This window comes from Rhinatrema bivittatum, unplaced genomic scaffold (assembly GCF_901001135.1).
Source record: "Rhinatrema bivittatum unplaced genomic scaffold, aRhiBiv1.1, whole genome shotgun sequence".
Lineage (NCBI taxonomy): Eukaryota > Metazoa > Chordata > Amphibia > Gymnophiona > Rhinatrematidae > Rhinatrema > Rhinatrema bivittatum.
In genome coordinates, this window is record NW_021820697.1 from 41,984 (window position 1) to 62,652 (window position 20,669).

Here is a 20,669-nt window from a genome sequence, read left to right on the forward strand (position 1 = left end):
ACCCGTTCTAGACCTCTCATGATTTTAAACACCTCTATCATATCCCCCCTCAGTCGTCTCTTCTCCAAGCTGAAAAGTCCTAACCTCTTTAGTCTTTCCTCATAGGGGAGTTGTTCCATTCCCCTTATCATTTTGGTAGCCCTTCTCTGTACCTTCTCCATCGCAATTATATCTTTTTTGAGATGCGGTGACCAGAATTGTACACAGTATTCAAGGTGCGGTCTCACCATGGAGCGATACAGAGGCATTATGACATTTTCCGTTTTATTCACCATTCCCTTTCTAATAATTCCCAACATTCTGTTCGCTTTTTTGACTGCCGCAGCACACTGTACCGACGATTTCAATGTGTTATCCACTATGACACCTAGATCTCTTTCTTGGGTTGTAGCACCTAATATGGAACCCAACATTGTGTAATTATAGCATGGGTTATTTTCCCTATATGCATCACCTTGCACTTATCCACATTAAATTTCATCTGCCATTTGGATGCCCAATTTTCCAGTCTCACAAGGTCTTCCTGCAATTTATCACAATCTGCTTGTGATTTAACTACTCTGAACAATTTTGTGTCATCTGCAAATTTGATTATCTCACTCGTCGTATTTCTTTCCAGATCATTTATAAATATATTGAAAAGTAAGGGTCACAATACAGATCCCTGAGGCACTCCACTGTCCATTCCCTTCCACTGAGAAAATTGCCCATTTAATCCTACTCTCTGTTTCCTGTCTTTTAGCCAGTTTGCAATCCACGAAAGGACATCGCCACCTATCCCATGACTTTTTACTTTTCCTAGAAGCCTCTCATGAGGAACTTTGTCAAACGCCTTCTGAAAATCGAAGTATACTATATCTACCGGTTCACCTTTATCCACATGTTTATTAACTCCTTCAAAAAAGTGAAGCAGATTTGTGGGGATTATCAGGAGATTTACTTATGCCAAGAATAAGGAGAATTGAATCATCATGTATAATGCCAGAGAAAATTGAATTATCATGTATAATGCCAGAGAAAACGTGGAAGTGAAGAGATTTGAGAAGTCCTCATGTATATTGTACTTTATATTGTAACTTTTTTAGCATTGGTTATGCTTTTGAATGACAATTGTTGAAAATGTTTTGTGCATACTACATCAGTTCAAAATTAATAGATATATATGTGCTGGTAAAATAACAGTGAAAGATTATAGTACTTTTCTATGTAGTTACATCGAGTGGTTTTAGTTCATGTGGAAGCATCTTTGGATGATTCACATGAAGAAGTATAGTGGTGTGTGTGTGTGATTTTAGGGGAATTAAGGTGGGTTGTAATTGAGTTTAAATTGGTTATTGGATACAGAGTTATTGTACGTGAGATTTGGAAAGTTGTAATAACATCTATAGAAAAATTGGCAATAATTGCATCTATAAATGTTTTGTAAAGTTGTTTGTCATTTTGTATTTTTGACTGATTATGTTATAAATATTTTTAGGAAGTAATGAAGAGTCAAATTTAATATTATAGAAATTAGTTCTAAAAAAAAATGTTAGGAAAAGTCCATTAACCATTATTAAGGTAGAGTTGCAGAAATCCACTGCTTATTCTTGGGGTAAGCAGCTTGGATTCTTCTCTACCCCCTTGAGATCCTGCCAGGTACTTGTGATCTGGATTGACCACTATTGGGAAATGGGATACTGGGCTTGATGAACCTTTTGGTCTGACCCAATATGGCAAATCTTATATTCTTATGTAGATATCGATCATTTATGAGCAGATGTCATGTGCTTTTTCCACTTCTGCTTTAACAGGTGTCTATTTGCCGCTACTTTGGGAACAGACCTTTTGCTGGAAGAGTCCCATTGCTTTGGGATACACAAGGGGCCATTTCTCTGCTCTGGTTGCCATGGAGAATGATGGATTTGACAATCGAGGCGCTGGTGCTAACCTCAACACGGATGACGATGTAACAATAACCTTCTTACCGCTAGTTGATAGTGAGAGGAAACTTTTGCACATTCACTTCCTCTCTGCACAAGAGGTGAGGAATCAGGAGGACATCCCCTGGTCTTGGCCCAGTGTGTGTATAAGGGAAGGTGTTAACCAACTGAAGCGCAGCGTGCAGAAAGGAAATGGTGAGATAGGTCTTGCCTTGGTACAGCATATGTGGAAAGGAGGGTCATGCAGTTGGGGGGGGGTGAGGAATATGGAGAGGGCAACATTCTGTGGTGTATAAGCAGGTGCATGACCCAGCAAAGCATATATATGTGTTGGAGTGAGAGGTTCCTACTGGCAGAGCATGTGAATAAAGAATCAGAAATGTTTCCTGGCGTCAGTGCAGCATATATATAAGGTAAATATTCCTCTTTGCAGGGTGTGAGGGAAGTGGGAAATTCTTGGACACAGGTTGATGTTAAAAAGGCATATGTGGGCCGTGCACGAGCAATGAGGATTTTAAAAAGCCGTGAAGTATGTGCATATGTACCTGTAAGCATGTAAAAAATAAGGGCATAAAAGGGGCAGGGCATGGACGTTTCAGGGCAGAGCCAACAATTGCACACGTACCTGCATATTTAAAACTGGAGAATGCGGCGCATGTCTGCTTTTTATCTAAATAACTTTACTGCTGCTCCAGATGAGGAGCAAATCTGTAGATCTTGAGGTTTAGGGCTTTTGGACAGAATGAAGGATCTGGGTCAGCTGGGTTATGTGCAGGTTGAAGAACAGAGAGTTCTTCAAGACCTCGATGTTAACTGGGTAAACTGGTGGACTAATTGGGAAAACTGAGTTGTCCCTCAAGCAAGCATGTTTTAAAATCCGCCTGCATACATACGTAAAATCTGGCAAAGTCCTAGGAAATACCCATGAAGTACGTTTTTTCGAGTAATCTCTTAAGATTAGGCGCATACTAAAGGACTAGAGGTGTATTTTAAAATATTCGTGCGTAAGTGCGTGCATGATTTTAAATTGCAGTGAATCTCCGCGCGCCGGTACGCACATTTGGGGACACACATGCTTGTTTTCAAATTAGCCTGTTAATGATTATAATAGGAGAGAATGGAGTGTGTATTTCAAGGGGAAAGAGGTCTTCCTGAATGCAGTGAATGGGGATGGGAGGCACGCCTGAACATTCTTTGTGTGAGAGGGGAGGATGGGATGCATTCCTGAATGCAGTGTGTGTGAGGGGAGGATGGGATGCATTCCTGAACATTCTTTGTGTGTGAGGGGAGGATGGGATGCATTTCTGAATGCAGTGTGTGTGTGTGTGAGGGGAGGATGGGAGGCACGCCTGAACTTTCTATGTGTGTGAGGGGAGGATGGGAGGCATTCCTGAATGCAGTGTGTGTGTGTGTGAGGGGAGGATGGGAGGCACGCCTGAACATTCTTTGTGTGTGAGGGGAGGATGGGATGCATTCCTGAATGCAGTGTGTGTGTGAGGGGAGGATGGGATGCATTCCTGAATGCAGTGTGTGTGTGTGTGAGAGGGGAGGATAGGAGGCATTCCTGAATGCAGTGTGTGTGTGTGAGGGGAGGATGGGATGCATTTCTGAATGCAGTGTGTGTGTGTGAGGGGAGGATAGGAGGCATTCCTGAATGCAGTGTGTGTGAGGGGAGGATAGGAGGCATTCCTGAATGCAGTGTGTGTGTGTGTGTGTGAGGGGAGGATAGGAGGCATTCCTGAATGCAGTGTGTGTGTGTGTGAGGGGAGGATGGGAGGCATTCCTGAATGCAGTGTGTGTGTGTGAGGGGAGGATAGGAGGCATTCCTGAATGCAGTGTGTGTGTGTGAGGGGAGGATAGGAAGCATTCCTGAATGCAGTGTGTGTGTGTGTGTGAGGGGAGGATGGGAAGCATTCCTGAATGCAGTGTGTGTGTGTGTGAGGGGAGGATGGGAGGCACGCCTGAACTTTCTATGTGTGTGAGGGGAGGATGGGAGGCATTCCTGAATGCAGTGTGTGTGTGTGTGAGGGGAGGATGGGAGGCACGCCTGAACTTTCTATGTGTGTGAGGGGAGGATGGGAGGCATTCCTGAATGCAGTGTGTGTGTGTGAGGGGAGGATGGGAGGCATTCCTGAATGCAGTGTGTGTGTGTGAGGGGAGGATGGGAGGCACGCCTGAATGCAGTTTGTGTGTGTGAGGGGAGGATGGGAGGCATTCCTGAATGCAGGGTGTGTGTGAGGGGAGGATGGGAGGCACGCCTGAACATTCTATGTGTGTGAGGGGAGGATGGGAGGCACGCCTGAATGCAGTGTGTGTGTGTGTGAGGGGAGGATGGGAGGCATTCCTGAATGCACGGTGTGTGTGTGTGAGGGGGAGGATGGGAGGCACTCCTGAACATTCTATGTGTGTGAGGGGAGGATGGGAGGCACGCCTGAATGCAGGGGTGTGTGTGAGGGGAGGATGGGAGGCACCCCTGAATGCGGTTTGTGTGTGTGTGTGTGTGAGGGGAGGATGGGAGGCACGCCTGAACATTCTATGTGTGTGAGGGGAGGATGGGAGGCATTCCTGAATGCAGTGTGTGTGAGGGGAGGATAGGAGGCATTCCTGAATGCAGTGTGTGTGTGAGGGGAGGATGGGAGGCACGCCTGAACATTCTATGTGTGTGAGGGGAGGATGGGATGCATTCCTGAATGCAGGGGTGTGTGTGAGGGGAGGATGGGATGCATTCCTGAATGCAGTGTGTGTGTGAGGGGAGGATGGGATGCATTCCTGAATGCAGTGTGTGTGTGTGTGAGGGGAGGATGGGAGGCATTCCTGAATGCAGTGTGTGTGTGTGTGTGTGTGTGTGTGAGGGGAGGATAGGAGGCATTCCTGAATGCAGTGTGTGTGTGTGTGAGGGGAGGATGGGAGGCACGCCTGAACATTCTATGTGTGTGAGGGGAGGATGGGATGCATTCCTGAATGCAGTGTGTGTGTGAGGGGAGGATGGGAGGCATTCCTGAATGCAGAGTGTGTGTGTCTGAGGGGAGGATAGGAGGCATTCCTGAATGCAGTGTCTGAGGGGAGGATGGGAGGCATTCCTGAATGCAGAGTGTGTGTGTGTGAGGGGAGGATAGGAGGCATTCCTGAATACAGTGTGTGTGTGCGAGGGGAGGATAAGGAGGCATTCCTGAATGCAGTGTGTGTGTGAGGGGAGGATGGGAGGCATTCCTGAATGCAGAGTGTGTGTGTCTGAGGGGAGGATAGGAGGCATTCCTGAATGCAGAGTGTGTGTGTCTGAGGGGAGGATGGGAGGCATTCCTGAATACAGTGTGTGTGTGCGAGGGGAGGATAAGGAGGCATTCCTGAATGCAGTGTGTGTGTGAGGGGAGGATGGGAGGCATTCCTGAATGCAGAGTGTGTGTGTCTGAGGGGAGGATAGGAGGCATTCCTGAATGCAGTGTCTGAGGGGAGGATGGGATGCATTCCTGAATGCAGAGTGTGTGTGTGAGGGGAGGATAGGAGGCATTCCTGAATACAGTGTGTGTGTGCGAGGGGAGGATAGGAGGCATTCCTGAATGCAGTGTCTGAGGGGAGGATGGGAGGCATTCCTGAATGCAGAGTGTGTGTGTGTGAGGGGAGGATAGGAGGCATTCCTGAATGCAGTGTGTGTGTGAGGGGAGGATGGGAGGCATTCCTGAATGCAGTGTGTGTGTGAGGGGAGGATGGGAGGCATTCCTGAATGCAGTGTGTGTGTGCGAGGGGAGGATAAGGAGGCATTCCTGAATGCAGTGTGTGTGTGAGGGGAGGATGGGAGGCATTCCTGAATGCAGTGTGTGTGTGTGAGGGGAGGATGGGAGGCATTCCTGAATGCAGTGTGAGTGTGTGAGGGGAGGATAGGAGGCATTCCTGAATGCAGTGTGTGTGTGAGTGGAGGATGGGAGGCACCCCTGAACATTCTCTGTGTGTTAGGGGAGGATGGGAGGCACACCTGAATGCAGGGGTGTGTGTGAGGGGAGGATGGGAGGCACGCCAGAATGCAGTTTGTGTGTGTGTGTGTGTGTGTGTGTGTGTGAGGGGAGGATGGGAGGCACGCCTGAATGCAGTTTGTGTGTGTGAGGGGAGGATGGGAGGCATTCCTGAATGCAGGGTGTGTGTGAGGGGAGGATGGGAGGCACGCCTGAATGCAGTGTGTGTGTGTGTGAGGGGAGGATGGGAGGCACGCCTGAATGCAGTGTGTGTATGAGGGGAGGATGGGAGGCATTCCTGAATGCAGGGTGTGTGTGAGAGGGAGGATGGGAGGCACGCCTGAACATTCTATGTGTGTGAGGGGAGGATGGGAGGCACGCCTGAATCCAGTGTGTGTGTGTGAGGGGAGGATGGGAGGCATTCCTGAATGCAGGATGTGTGTGAGGGGGAGGATGGGAGGCACGCCTGAACATTCTATGTGTGTGAGGGGAGGATGGGAGGCACGCCTGAATCCAGTGTGTGTGTGTGAGGGGAGGATGGGAGGCACTCCTGAATGCAGGGCGTGTGTGAGGGGAGGATATGAGAGGCATTCCTGAATGCAGTGTGTGTGTGTGAGGGGAGGCATTCCTGAATGCAGGGGTGTATGTGAGGAGAGGATGGGAGGCATTCCTGAATGCAGTGTGTGAGGGGAGGATGGGAGGCATTCCTGAATGCAGTGTGTGTGTGTGTGTGTGTGAGGGGAGGATGGGAGGCATTCCTGAATGCAGGGGTGTGTGTGTGTGTGTGTGTGTGTGTGTGTGTGTGTGAGGGGAGGAACACTGAGAGGAGAGGATCACCTTGCTGGTGGCTGAAAGGAATCAGTAAGTTTTTGCTTGGGAGATTGTCTTTTTTAAAAGTATTGGGGCAAAGTGAACTATTTGGGAATATTATTTAGTGTGTTTGTGTGTGTGTGCCTTTAATAGTCAGGCAGTGAATAAACAAGTTAGACTGTTTGTATTTTTAAATAGTCAATAAGGTAGCTAGTAAGCAGTAGGTAGTGTGTTTATTTTTAAAAGTCTGCAGAACTGAGTGTTTTGTATTTAATACAAACTGAGTGTTTGTATTTAACCCCCCCCCCCCCCCCCCCCCCCAAAAAAAATAGTAGCCAGAAGCTAGAAATAAGCTAGGAGCAGTATATACCTAAGTAAAAAGGTTGAAAAGTTCAGCTCAGTTACTAACCTTGGAATGGTGTTGTGGTAGTGTGATTGGGTTTGAATAGGTACCAACATTTGTTAATCAAGAGAGCAGTGAATCACTCTGGCTGACTAACTGAAGTTAGACTGTTCGTATTTCCCAACCCACCCCTAGCTCATCCTTTAATTTATAGGCAGGTGCCACTTTCACAAAAAAAAAAAAAAAAAAATCAACAAAAACTTTATTGAGAATTCGATCAGACCCAGGTAGGCCACTACCAGACATATAGTGAATTCACTAATACATTTAAAGGACATTAGACACATTCCTACTCCCATAGCAACCTAAAACTTAACTAGGAACTGATCAAAATTGAGATGAAGGCAGCAGTCCAGCAGCAAGAGGGGGGGCTTCCCAGTCTTTTGCATAGAGTGTCACATGTATGACTTTTTACCCACCGGTGAGAAGTTGTACATGTGCATGCGATGCAAAGAGCTCCTGGCTCTCAGAGAACGAGTCCGATCTCTGGAGGCTAGAGTGGCAGACCTGGAGGAGCTGAGGCAGACAGAGAGGTATATAGATGAGACCTTCAGGGACATAGTAGCCAAGTCCCAACTTCAGACTGGCAGCCCTGGTGCTGCCTTGGAGGAAGAAGGTCTCATGATGGGAGAGCATCAACCGGGTGCAGCAGGAAAGGATCCTGTAGCAAGGACCTGCTCTTTAGGTGATGCATTGTCCTTTCACACTGAGGATATCTCCCCAAGGCCTACTGCCCAGGAGGGAAGGGTTAGGTCAGCAATCATAGTTGGTGATTCGATTATTAGGAATGAAGATAGCTGGGTGGCTGGTGGGCGTGAGGATCACCTGGTAACATGCCTACTTGGTGTGAAGGTGGCGGACCTCACGCATCACCTAGATAGGATTTTAGACAGTGCTGGGGAGGAGCCGGCTGTCGTGGTACATGTGGGCACCAAACGACATAGGAAAATGTGGGAGGGAGGTTCTGGAAGCCAAATTTAGGCTCTTAGGTAGAAAGCTTAAATCCAGAACCTCCAGGGTAGCATTCTCTGAAATGCTCCCTGTTCCACGCACAGGTCACCAGAGGCAGGCAGAGCTCCGGAGTCTCAATGCGTGGATGTGACGATGATGCAAGGAAGAGGGATTCAGTTTTGTTAGGAACTGGGGAACCTTTTGGGAAAGGGGGAGTCTCTTCCAAAGGGATGGGCTCCATCTTAACCAGGGTGGAACCAGTCTGCTGGCGCTAACCTTTAAAAAGGAGATAGAGCAGCTTTTAAACTAGAACAAAGGGGAAAGCAGACAGTCGCTCAGCAGTGCATGGTTCGGAGAGAGGTATCTTCAAAGGATACTAATGATGCATTAGAATTAGGGCATCCCGACAGTGAGGTTCCAATAATAAGAAAAGTAGTCCAAGTGCCTGTAACTAAAAACTCACCTGAGCTAAAAAATTCTAGCTTATCCCTATCAATTAAAAAGCAGAATGAAAATACAAATAAAAAACAAACTTTGAAATGTTTGTATGCTAAGAAGTAAGATGGGAGAATTAGAATGTATAGCATTGAATGATCTACACTCTTCTCCGCTTAGGATGAGAATTCTATCTCACAACAAACGTACTCTCTCCTATAAATGAAATACTTATAAACTAATTTACTTGTGCAAAAAAATTATTATTAATAATTTAATCATGAAAAATTATTTTTCATGATTAAATTATTAATAATAATTTTTTTGCACAAGTAAATTAGTTTATAAGTATTTCATTTATAGGAGAGAGTACGTTTGTTGTAGCATTGAATGATGACATAGACTTAATTGACATCTCAGAGACATGGTGGAAAGAGGATAAGCAATGGGACAGTGCTATATCGGGGTACAAATTATATCGCAATGACAGAGAGGAGCACCCGGGAGATGGTGTGGCGCTTTATGTCCGGGATGGTCCAAGAAAACAAAGAGGTAGGCGATCTATGATAGCCATCGGGTAAACACAAAAGGATAGATGCCTTGATCTTTTTCAAACCTTTTATTGAAGTAGAGACGTATTCATAAAAATTGCCCGACTCAGGCCGAGTTTCGCAGCACAACAGCTGCTGCCTCAGGGGCTCAAACACTCCAACGTCATGAATAAAATAGTGATGTAGTATCATCCAGTAAACAGTGATTGTATACCAGCAATGCAAAAACAACTGCGAGTTAGCGTCCAGGACGCAGTCTCTACTAGTGTCTTTTTTGTCCGGGATGGCATAGAGTCCAACAGGATAAACATTCTGCATGAGACACAAAATTGAATCTTTATGGGTAGAAATCCCTTGTGTGTTGGGGAAGACTATAGTGATAGGAGTATACTACCGTCCACCTGGTCAAGATGATGAGACGGACAGTGAAATGCTAAGAGAAATTAGGGAAGCTAACCAAATTGGTAGTGCGGTAATGGGAGAATTCAATTACCCCAATATTGACTGGGTAAATGTATCATCGGGACATGCTAGAGAGATAACGTTCCTGGATGGAATAAATGATAGCTTTATGGAGCAATTGCGAGGAACCGACGAGAGAGGGAGCAATTTTAGACCTAATTCTCAGTGGAGCACAGGACTTGGTGAGAGAGGTAACGGTGGTGGGGCCGGTTGGCAATAGTGATCATAATATGATCAAATTTGATTTAATGACTGGAAGAGGAACAGTGTGCAAATCCACAGCTCTTGTGCTAAACTTTCAAAAGGGAAACTTTGATAAAATGAGAAAAATTGTTAGAAAAAAACTGAAAGGAGCAGCTACAAAAGTAAAAAGTGTGCAAGATGCGTGGTCATTGTTAAAAAATACCATTCTAGAAGCACAATCCAGATGTATTCCACACATTAAGAAGGTGGAAAGAAGGCAAAACGATTACTGGCATGGTTAAAAGGGGAGGTAAAAGAAGCTATTTTAGCCAAAAGATCTTCATTCAAAAATTGGAAGAAGGATCCAACAGAAGAAATTAGGATAAAGCATAAACGTTGGCAAGTTAAATGTAAGACATTGATAAGACAAGCTAAGAGAGAATTTGAAAAGAAGTTAGCCGTAAAGGCAAAAACTCACAATAAAAACATTTAAATATATCCAAAGCAGAAAGCCTGTGAGGGAGTCAGTTGGACCGTTACATGATCGAGGGGTTAAAGGGGCACTTAGAGAAGATAAGGCCATCGCGGAAAGATTAAATTATTTCTTTGCTTCGGTGTTTACTGAAGAGGATGTTGGGGAGGTACCCGTACTGGAGAAGGTTTTCATGGGTAATGATTCAGATGGACTGAATCAAATCACGGTGAACCTTGAAGATGTGGTAGACCTGATTGACAAACAAACGGAAGAGTAGTAAATCACCTGGACCGGATGGTATACACCCCAGAGTTCTGAAGGAACTAAAAAATGAAATTTCAGACCTATTAATAAAAATTTGTAACTTATCATTAAAATCATCCATTGTACCTGAAGACTGGAGGATAGCAAATGTAACCTCAATATTTAAAAAGGGCTACAGGGGAGATCCGGGAAACTACAGACCGGTTAGCCTGACTTCAGTGCCAGGAAAAATAGTGGAAAGTGTTCTAAACATCAAAATCACAGAACATATAGAAAGACATGGTTTAATGGAACAAAGTCAACATGGCTTTACCCAAGGCAAGTCTTGCCTCACAAATCTGCTTCACTTTTTTGAAGGAGTTAATAAACATGTGTGTTGTGAACGGCCTCGAAAGGCCTTGCATTCTGTTGAGAACGGGTGTTTTTCGTGTGCCCATGGGCCTCAGCCCGACCCAGACCTTCCAGGCCAAGCCAAGGGTTGACGATGGCTCCGGATGGCTGACGGTCTACCCTCTGCCAGGCCGGCAAGCTCCCTTGGCCAACATCCGAGGATGTTGGAAGTTGAATGGTCCTCCAACCATTCCGAGCCCTTTCGGACCTGCTGCGAGCAGCATGGAGCAGCAGGCCTGGCCTGAGGTTGAGGGCAGACGGACCTTGACACAAAGACAAGACTATGAAGATTGATGCAACGGCATCACATGGCACGAAGACTTGGGTTGATGCGATGGCATCACATGGCACGAAGACTTGGGCTGAAGACGTGACACCAGGATCGATGCAACGGCATCGCAGACGAGACTTGACACCAAGGCTGATGCAAAGACATCACGGACCAGTGGTCGATGCGACGGCATCCCGGACCAGGGTCGATGCAACGACATCAGAAACATGAGGCTGAAGTGCAGACACAACAAGGAACTTGGGATACAGACGAGACGAGAAGCAAGGAAGGCGGACATTGGCACTGTCTCTCAGGGCGCCCTACTCAGGCCACCCGTGGGACTGAGTCGCGGACCACCCTGTCCACTACGCGCCCTACGCAGCCCTTGCAGACTGGTCACGGACCACGAGGAGAACGGGACAGCGCAGGAACAAACATCCGGGACATGACGGCTCAGGAGCACAGGACAACCGTCCACCAGCAGGCTAGTCCACACAGGAGTACTGCATCTGAGGGACCCCCAGCCTACTGGACCAGAAGGCTCGAGAGCGAAGACGGGACATAGGATTGAACATCCAGGAAGGCAGGAACACTAGGACGTAGAAGATCAAGACACCAGGACACCTGGACGAGGACCTCAGGCACGAAGACATGACATGGCATGACGAGAAGACATCACGATGAGGAGCTCCACAAGACAAGAAGACCTTACACAGGCTCTGGCAGGCAGGAGCCTCCAGAGTGAAGACACCACGATGCAAGGCCAGGAACAACTGACGGAGCAGCCCTTTATAGGGCTGGTACAGGAAACAGTCACCAAGGTGGGGCCAAGACACTTCCTGTATCTGGCCCTTTAAATCTTGAAGGAAGACGCGGCCGCACGCCTAGGAAGAGAGTGCAGGAGCTGTGCAGGACCATGGACAGCGGCCTGCACCGACGTAATTGCGTAGGAAGCAGGGCAGGGCCTGAGGAGCAGGTCCTGACGTCGGGGGCGGCTCCAGCCGCTACTTCCGCCCGGGGCTGCGGCCTTAGCGCCGCGAATATGCAGTCGACAACGGGGGCGGTCCCGGGCCCAGAAGAAGGTGGAAAGTCCGCAGCTCCGGCCGCGGTGAAGAGGAGAGACGCAGGCGGGCCTCCGGGCCGCGTGGGCAGGCTGACGGTGGCGTCCTGCCACGTCGGCGAAGTAAACAGAGTGGTGAGTGAGCCTGCTCGCGGGGGAACCCGTGGGCAGAGTTCATAACAATGTGGATAAAGGTGAACCGGTAGATGTAGTATACTTGGATTTTCAGAAGGCATTTGACAAAGTTCCTCATGAGAGGCTTCTAGGAAAAGTAAAAAGTCATGGGATAGATGGCGATGTCCTTTCGTGGATTGCAAACTGGCTAAAAGACAGGAAACAGAGAGTAGGATTAAATGGACAATTTTCTCAGTGGAAGGGAGTGGGCAGTGGAGTGCCTCAGGGATCTGTATTGGGACCCTTACTTTTCAATATATTTATAAATGATCTGGAAAGAAATACGAGTGAGATAATCAAATTTGCAGATGATACAAAATTGTTCAGAGTAGTTAAATCACAAGCAGATTGTGATAAATTGCAGGAAGACCTTGTGAGACTGGAAAATTGGGCATCCAAATGGCAGATGAAATTTAATGTGGATAAGTGCAAGGTGATGTATATAGGGAAAAATAACCCATGCTATAGTTACACAATGTTAAGTTTCATATTAGGTGCTACAACCCAAGAAAGAGATCTAGGCATCATAGTGGATAACACATTGAAATCGTTGGTTCAGTGTGCTGTGCCAGTCAAAAAAGCAAACAGAATATTGGGAATTATTAGAAAGGGAATGCTGAATAAAACAGAAAATGTCATAATGCCTCTGTATCGCTCCATGGTGAGACCGCACCTTGAATACTGTGTACAATTCTGGTCACCGCATCTCAAAAAAGATATAATTGAGATGGAGAAGGTACAGAGAAGGGCTACCAAAATGATAAGGGGAATGGAACAGCTCCCCTATGAAGAAAGAGTAAAGAGGTTAGGACTTTTCAGCTTGGAGAAGAGACGGCTGAGGGGGGATATGATAGAGATGTTTAAAATTATGAGAGGTTGTGGTTAGTACAGTTAGTATAGCTGTGTTTAAAAAAGGATTGGATAAGTTCTTGGAGGAGAAGTCCATTACCTGCTATTAAGTTCACTTAGAGAATAGCCACTGCCATTAGCAATGGTAACATGGAATAGACTTAGTTTCTGGGTACTTACCAGGTTCTTATGGCCTGGATTGGCCAGTGTTGGAAACAGGATGCTGGGCTTGATGGACCCTTGGTCTGACCCAGTATGGCATTTTCTTATGTTCTTAAGTCTAGAACGGGTAAATGTGAATCAGTTATTTATTCTTTCGGATAATAGAAAGACTAGGGGGCACTCCATGAAGTTAGCATGTGGCACATTTAAAACTAATCGGAGAAAGTTATTTTTTACTCAATGCACAATTAAACTCTGGAATTTGTTGCCAGAGGATGTGGTTAGTGCAGTTAGTATAACCGTGTTTAAAAAAGGATTGGATAACTTCTTGGAGGAGAAGTCCATTACCTGCTATTAAGTTGACTTAGAAAATAGCCACTGCTATTACTAGCAACGGTAACATGGAATAGACTTAGTTTTTGGGTACTTGCCAGGTTCATATGGCCTGGTTTGATATGTTCGATTATTGAGAAAAGAAGTGAACCAATTTAAAACAGTGTCCTTAATCCCAATTTCAGTTAAGCGCTTTAGTAAAGTACCATGATCTACGGTATCAAATGCAGCCGATAAATCTAAAAAAACTAAAAAATAACTTTTTCCGGTGTGAAAACCTCTTAAAAAACTGTATCCATAAGAGCTATTAAAAGGGTTTCGTATAAACATTTTTCTAAAACCCAAACTGATTAGGGAATAAAATATTATTGGATTCTTAAAAGTGATCAAGTTGTTTCTGCGTAACATTTTCTAAAATTTTGTTAAAACGGTAAATTAGAATTGGTCTAAAGCTTTTTAATTGAGTACTGTCTAAGGAAGGTATTTTTAAAATCAGTTTAATTATTGCATTCTTTAATTGATCAGGAAAGACACCTTCCGATAGAGATGCATTTACAATGCCCACTATATAAGGAGCTATAGTATCGGCAGTGGGTTTAAGAAAAAGAACTTGAATTGCATCAAGAGGATGTTTTCGCTGGATTTAAAACCTTTTTATAAGGGATTCAATTTCCAAAGATGAAACAGTCAAAAGAGATCCAAGTTTTATCTTCTTAACGACTTCCTGATTTCCATGATGAATATTACTAGAAATTAAAGTATCTATTTTATTTTTAAAGAATAAAGCAATCTCATTGCATTTACTTTCAGATAATCCATCAACACGAGTTGGAGATTTAGTAAGATTTTGGACAATCCTAAATAATTCTCTAGGGTTATTCAAGGAAATTTCAATTTTCTTTTTGAAAAAAAACTTTTTTTACAGTCTCAATACTTTTTTCTAACGGTGTAAAGTTGATCTATATGCACCTAGGGTCTGAGCTGTTTTATTTTTTCTCCAACGTAATTAGTTTTTTTAATACCTGCTTTTGTATTTTTAATTCATTAGTATACCATAAGTTGTGACTATGGTTTTGTTTAATTTCCTTAGTCTTAAATGGACATAGTTTATTAGCAACATTTATACACTCAGTTAACCAAGTAGAGGTTAAATTGAGTGTATTATTGATCCCAGAACTAAGCTTAAAATTTTGAAATTCACTAAGCAAATCCTCTAATTTTGGCTTAAGTTGAAAAGAGATAAGTGATGTTTCATTTTGTTTATAATTAACTGGGAAATCAAATTGAGCTTTAGAATAAATCAAAAAGTGATCAGACCAGGGAACGTGGGTAATATTCTTAGTAATATGTTTACAAAGATTGGCATTAAAGAAAATTAAGTCCAGAGCGTGACCAGCTTTATGGGTAGGAGCCCAAGAAGAAAGATTGTAGCCCATAGCTTCTAAGGAATCAAATAAAGTGGCACCCGTGGAATCTAAAATTTCAGCATCCATATGAACATTAAAATCACCTAAAATCAAAGATGGCTTCCTGATTCCAAAGAAAACTGGAGGACTCCGTCTAGTCCTAGACCTAAGGGCCTTGAACAGATTTCTAAAAAGATAAATGTTCAATGGCCACCTTGATTCCTTTTCTACTGGCTCTGCTTTCTCAATCTAAGACACACTCACATTGAGATCTTCACCAGTCACCAGAACTATCTCAGATTTGTGGTGGGAAACCAACACTTCTAGTACTGTGTTCTGCCATTTGGGCTACAGTCCACCGTGTGGGTCTTTACAAAATGTTTAGCTGTGGTACTGGTGCATCTTCACAGACTCAGTGTACATGTTTCCTTATCTGAATAATTGGCTGATCAAGAGCACCTCTCAGGCAGGGATCAAGGAGTCCATGAGGGTGACCACTAGGGTGCTGGGGTCACTAGGGTTGATCAACTACCACAAGTCTCAACTCAGCTCATCACTACAATTGTTGTTCATCTGAGTTCTGCTACACAGAAGGCCAAAGGCTTCCTGCATGGGTTATTTTTCCCTATATGCATCACCTTGCACTTATCCACATTAAATTTCATCTGCCATTATCACCATTATGGCCATCGTGGCAGAGATCCAAGCAAGCCAGCAAACAGCATGGCACATGCCGAGGATGTTGGACCACATGGCCACAACCGTGCATGTTACTCCTATGGTATGCCTGCACATGGGAAGAGCCCAATGGGACCCTAAGATCTCAGTGGTTTCAGGCCATTCAGGATCCTTGGGCCATATCCAAGTCATTCTGGGACTCTTGGTCCTTGTGGCGAGAAATTCCAGTTTGGTGGCAGGGGGGGATTCCTTCTCAATTCCTCTGGTGCAAATTATTCTGACAATGGATGTGCCCACTATGACATGGGGAGCGCATGTAGATGGGCTTAGCATCTAGGGCGTTTGATCCACTTGGGAACATCTGTTTCAAATCAACTTCCTGGAAGCTCCGGGCAATAGAGGTACATGCACTAGGTTTTCAGAGATTAGCTGTCCGACTAAATTGTGTTGATCCAGACAGACAATTAAGTGGTGATTACTACAACAGAAGGGGAGGTACAGGCTGTAACTCCTGTGTGTCAAAGCAGTCCAGATTTGGTTGTGAGGCCCTCTCTCATGGGATGGCACTCAGGGCCACTTATCTGGTTGGTCTGGAAAATGGGGTGGTGGATAGACTGAGTCAGTCCTTCAGACCCCACTAGTGGTCCCTGGATCAAGAGTTAGCAAATCAGGGCTTTCTGGCCTCCAGGAGATCCCAGATGTGGACCTGTTGGTGATCTCTTGGAACAAGAAGGTCCCCGCTTCTGGTTTACATATATAGGAGAGACAGCAAGGTACCTCAGATGCTTCACACCCTCCTTGAGGGTCAGAGCCTTCTGTTTTCATATTCTTCAGTTCCACTGGTAGCGAAGACTTTGTTGAAGCTCAGGGAGGACAAAGGGACTATGATCCTCAATAGCCTCTCATTGGCTGAGACAGATCTGATTTCTTTTCCTCCAGGAGTTTAGCTATCTGGAAATAGATGAGTTTTGGGGACTTTCCCCGGCTCTCATCACTCAGGATCAGGACAGGTTATGGCAACTCCCAATCTCCAGGTCCCCTCGCTCACGCTTGGATGTTGAAAGGTTGATTCTGGCAACCCTCAACCTTTCAGAAGATGTGGGTTTTGTCCTTGTAGCTTCCAGAAAGCTTTCTCCTGCTCAACACAAAAACTACTTAACTTCCTTCTACATCTCTCTAGTGCTGATCTCAAGACCAACTTGGTTAGGATTCATCTTAGTGCGATTGACACATATCACCATTGTGTAGCAGGAAAGCCCATCTCTGTACAGCCTATAGTTATACATTTCATGCGGGGTCTGCTTCATTTGAAGCCTCTCTTAAGGCCTCCTGCTGTTCATGGGACCTCAGTGTGATTGTAGCTCAGCTCATGAAAGCTCCTTTCAAGTCACTATGCTTCTGTGACCTGAAGTACCTGACCTGGAAGGTCATAGTTTGATGGCGGTCGATTCAGCAGGCAGGGTTAGTGAACTCCAGGCCTTGGTGACTTATCCACCTTAAATCAACTTTTTTTCATGATAGGGTGATCTTGCACATGTACACTATGTTCCTGCCTAAGGTGGTGTCGAACTTCCATCTTAATCAGTCAATCGTCTGTCCAACATTTTTTTTTTCCTAGGCCTCATCCTCACCAAGGTGAGCAAACCCTGCACAGTTTGGACTGCAAGAGAGCCTTAGCCTTCTATCTGGAGTGGGACAGAAGCCCATAGACAGTCCACTCAGCTTTTTATTTTCTTTTGATCAGAGCAAGCTGGGGTTCATCATTGCCAAAGAGATGCTATCCAGTTGGCTAGCTGACTTCATCTCCTTCTGTTGTGCCCAGGTGGGATTGCATCTTGTGGGTCTTGTCAAGGCTCACACTGTCTGAGCCATGGAAGCATCAGTGGTCTACTTTTAAGCAGTCTCCATGGAAGAGATCTGCAAGGCCGTGACATGCAGTTCCGTCCACTCATTCACATCACATTACTGTTTGTACAGGGATTGCAGAAATGACAGCAGGTTTGCCCAATCTGTCCTTCGGAATTTGTCTGAGGTGTAGAGCCGAACTCTGTTCCCACCTAGGGCCCATTGTTAAAACTGGAGGGGGGTGGAGTAGATGTAACTCAGTTTACAGTGGGAGAATGTGTGGGAAGAGCTGGGGAAACTGAAAGTGGACAAAGCCATGGGACCTGATGAGGTTCATCCCAGGATACTGAAGGAAATCAGAGATATGCTGGCGGGTCCGCTGTGTGACCTGTTCAATAGATCCCTAGAAACGGAAGTGGTGCCGAGTGATTGGAGAAGAGCAGTGGTGGTCCTGCTTCACAAGAGTGGGAGCAGAGAAAAGGCTGGTAACTGCAGGCCGGTTAGCCTCACCTCAGTGGTGGGAAAAGTAATTGAGTCGCTGCTGAAAGAAAGAATAGTGAACTATCTACAGTCGGAAGAATTGCTGGACCAGAGGCAGCATGGATTCACCAGGGGAAGATCCTGTCAGACAAATCTGATTGACTTTTTTGATTGGGTGACTAGGGAATTGGATTGAGGAAGAGGGCTCGATGCCATCTACTTGGATTTCAGCAAAGCTTTTGATACGGTCCCGCACAGGAGGCTGGTCAATAAAATGAGAAGCTTAGGAGTGAATGCCGAGGTGGTGGCCTGGATTGCAAACTGGTTGATGGACAGACGACAATGTGTGATGATAAATGGAACTTACTCTGAAGAGAGAGCGGTGTTAAGCGGAGTGCCACAAGGATCGGTGTTGGGACCAGTCCTCTTCAATATCTATGTGAGTGACATAGCGGATGAGATAGAAGGTAAGGTTTGTCTCTTTGCGGATGACACTAAGATCTGCAACAGAGTGGACACGAAGGAAGGAGTGAAGAGAATGAGACTGGATTTAAGGAAGCTGGAAGAGTGGTCGAAGATATGGCAGCTAAGATTCAATGCCAAGAAGTGCAGTCTCATGCATATGGGGTGTGGAAATCCGAAAGAACTGTATTCGATGGGGGGTAAAGGGCTGATGTGCACGGAGCAGGAGAGAGACCTTGGGGTGATAGTGTCTAACGATCTGAAGTTGGCAAAACAATGTGACAAGGCGATAGCTAAAGCCAGAAGAATGCTGGGCTGCATAGAGAGAGGAATATCGAGTAAGAAAAGGGAAGTGATTATCCCCTTGTACAGGTCCTTGGTGAGGCCTCACCTGGAGTACTGTGCTCAGTTCTGGAGACCGTATCTCTGAAGGGACAGAGACAGGATGGAGGCGGTCCAGAGAAGGGCGACCAAAAAGTGAATGATCTTCATCAAATGACTTATGAGGAGAGATTGAAGAATCTAAATATGTACACCCTGGAGGAAAGGAGGAGCAGAGGTGATATGATACAGACTTTCAGATACTTGAAAGGTTTTAATGATCCAAAGATAACGACAAACCTTTTCCTTTGGAAAACAATTAGCAGAACCAGGGGGTCACGATTTGAAGTTCCAGGAAGGAAGACTCAAAACCAATGTCAGGAAGTATTTCTTCACGGAGAGGTTGGTGGATGCCTGGAATGCCCTTCCGGAGGAAGTAGTGAAGACCAGGACTGTGAAGACTTCAAAGGGGTGTGGGATAAACACAATGGATCCATAAAGTCTAGAGGATGTGAATGAAGAGAGGGTGGCTCGTGGGAATGATGGCTACTACCTGGAGATAATACCCTTATTCAATAAACTTACACACGGTTAATGTGACTCCAACATTGCTCTAAGCTTCAACGGCAAGAGGAAATGTGGAAAAAAGGATTTGCATTCACAAAAAAGCGGGGAGTAGCTTGCTTGTTACCGTGGTTACTACCCCAGACCAAATAAGCCTGATACTTCACTTTCAATGTATATCCAGCGTAGCTCTCTGCTTCAGTGGCAGGGGGGATGAAGAAAAGTGGATCTATGTACAGACAACAACCAACAAGGACTGAATTACATAGTCTGGGTAAACAAATAAGCATGGGTGTAGCTTGCTTGTTACGGCGGTTACTACCCGAATCAATTAAGCCTGATACTTCACTTGAAATACATATGCAGCGCAGTTCACTGCTTCAGTGGCCGGGGGAATGAAGAAAAGTGGATTTATATTCAGACACCCAACAAGGACTGAATTGCACAGGCTGGGTAAACAAATAAGCGTGGGAGTAGCTTGCTTATTGCGGCGGTTACTATCTCTAACTAATTAAGCTAGATATTTCACTTAGATGCAGTTCCAACACTGCTCTCTACATTAATGGCGGGGGTGAATGGGAAATAGAACCAAAAGGTTACTAAGGGTCAAGAGTAACAGATAAGTATGAGAAAAAAACAAGTGCAAAAGTTTGCTGGGCAGACTGGATGGGCCGTTTGGTCATCTTCTGCCGTCATTTCTATGTTTATATATATATATATATATATATATATATAGATAGATAGATAGATATAGATATGTTCAAAAAAGGCCTTTTGCCAACAAATATATAGTTGTTGGAGCCTGTTGGCACCAGTTGTGCTCCTGTTTTGTTGGGGATTCACCCATGTGTAAGGATTGCCATCCAGCTTGTCCTTGGAGAAAATAGAGTTGCTTACCTGTAACAGGTGTTCTCCGAGGACAGAAGGACGTCACTCCCCTTGAGATCCGCCCACCTCCTGTTGGAGCTGGGTCTCCACTTTGTGGGTTTTTCTTATACTTCTGTGTTATCAGACTGAAGGGACCCCACTTGGATGCATGGTATAATGAATGCTCAGAGAGGATCAGTCAAAATTCTTGAAACTTTGACATATGTTTTCTGTGCCGGGCTCCATCGAATGATGTCACCCATGTATGAGGACTGACATCCTGCTGTCCTCGGAGAACACCTGTTACAGGTAAGCAAATCTGCTTTCTTTGCTGTAACAATTTATTATTTAGCATGTATTTTTGATGTGTGTGTGCTTTTATTTGTGATTTTATGTTTATGAAT

General features: G+C 45.2%; 1 protein-coding gene across 1 annotated transcript in view; it reads left to right on the forward strand.

Annotated features, from left to right (window-relative positions):
- LOC115081961 (ubiquitin thioesterase ZRANB1-like) overlaps positions 1 to 20,669 on the forward strand; it is a 51,465-nt gene that overhangs the window by 27,795 nt on the left and 3,001 nt on the right. The window contains exon 3 of the mRNA XM_029586201.1: positions 1,794 to 2,023. Within this exon, the coding sequence (XP_029442061.1) occupies positions 1,794 to 2,023 (230 nt within the window). The remainder of the gene's footprint in view (positions 1 to 1,793; positions 2,024 to 20,669) is intronic.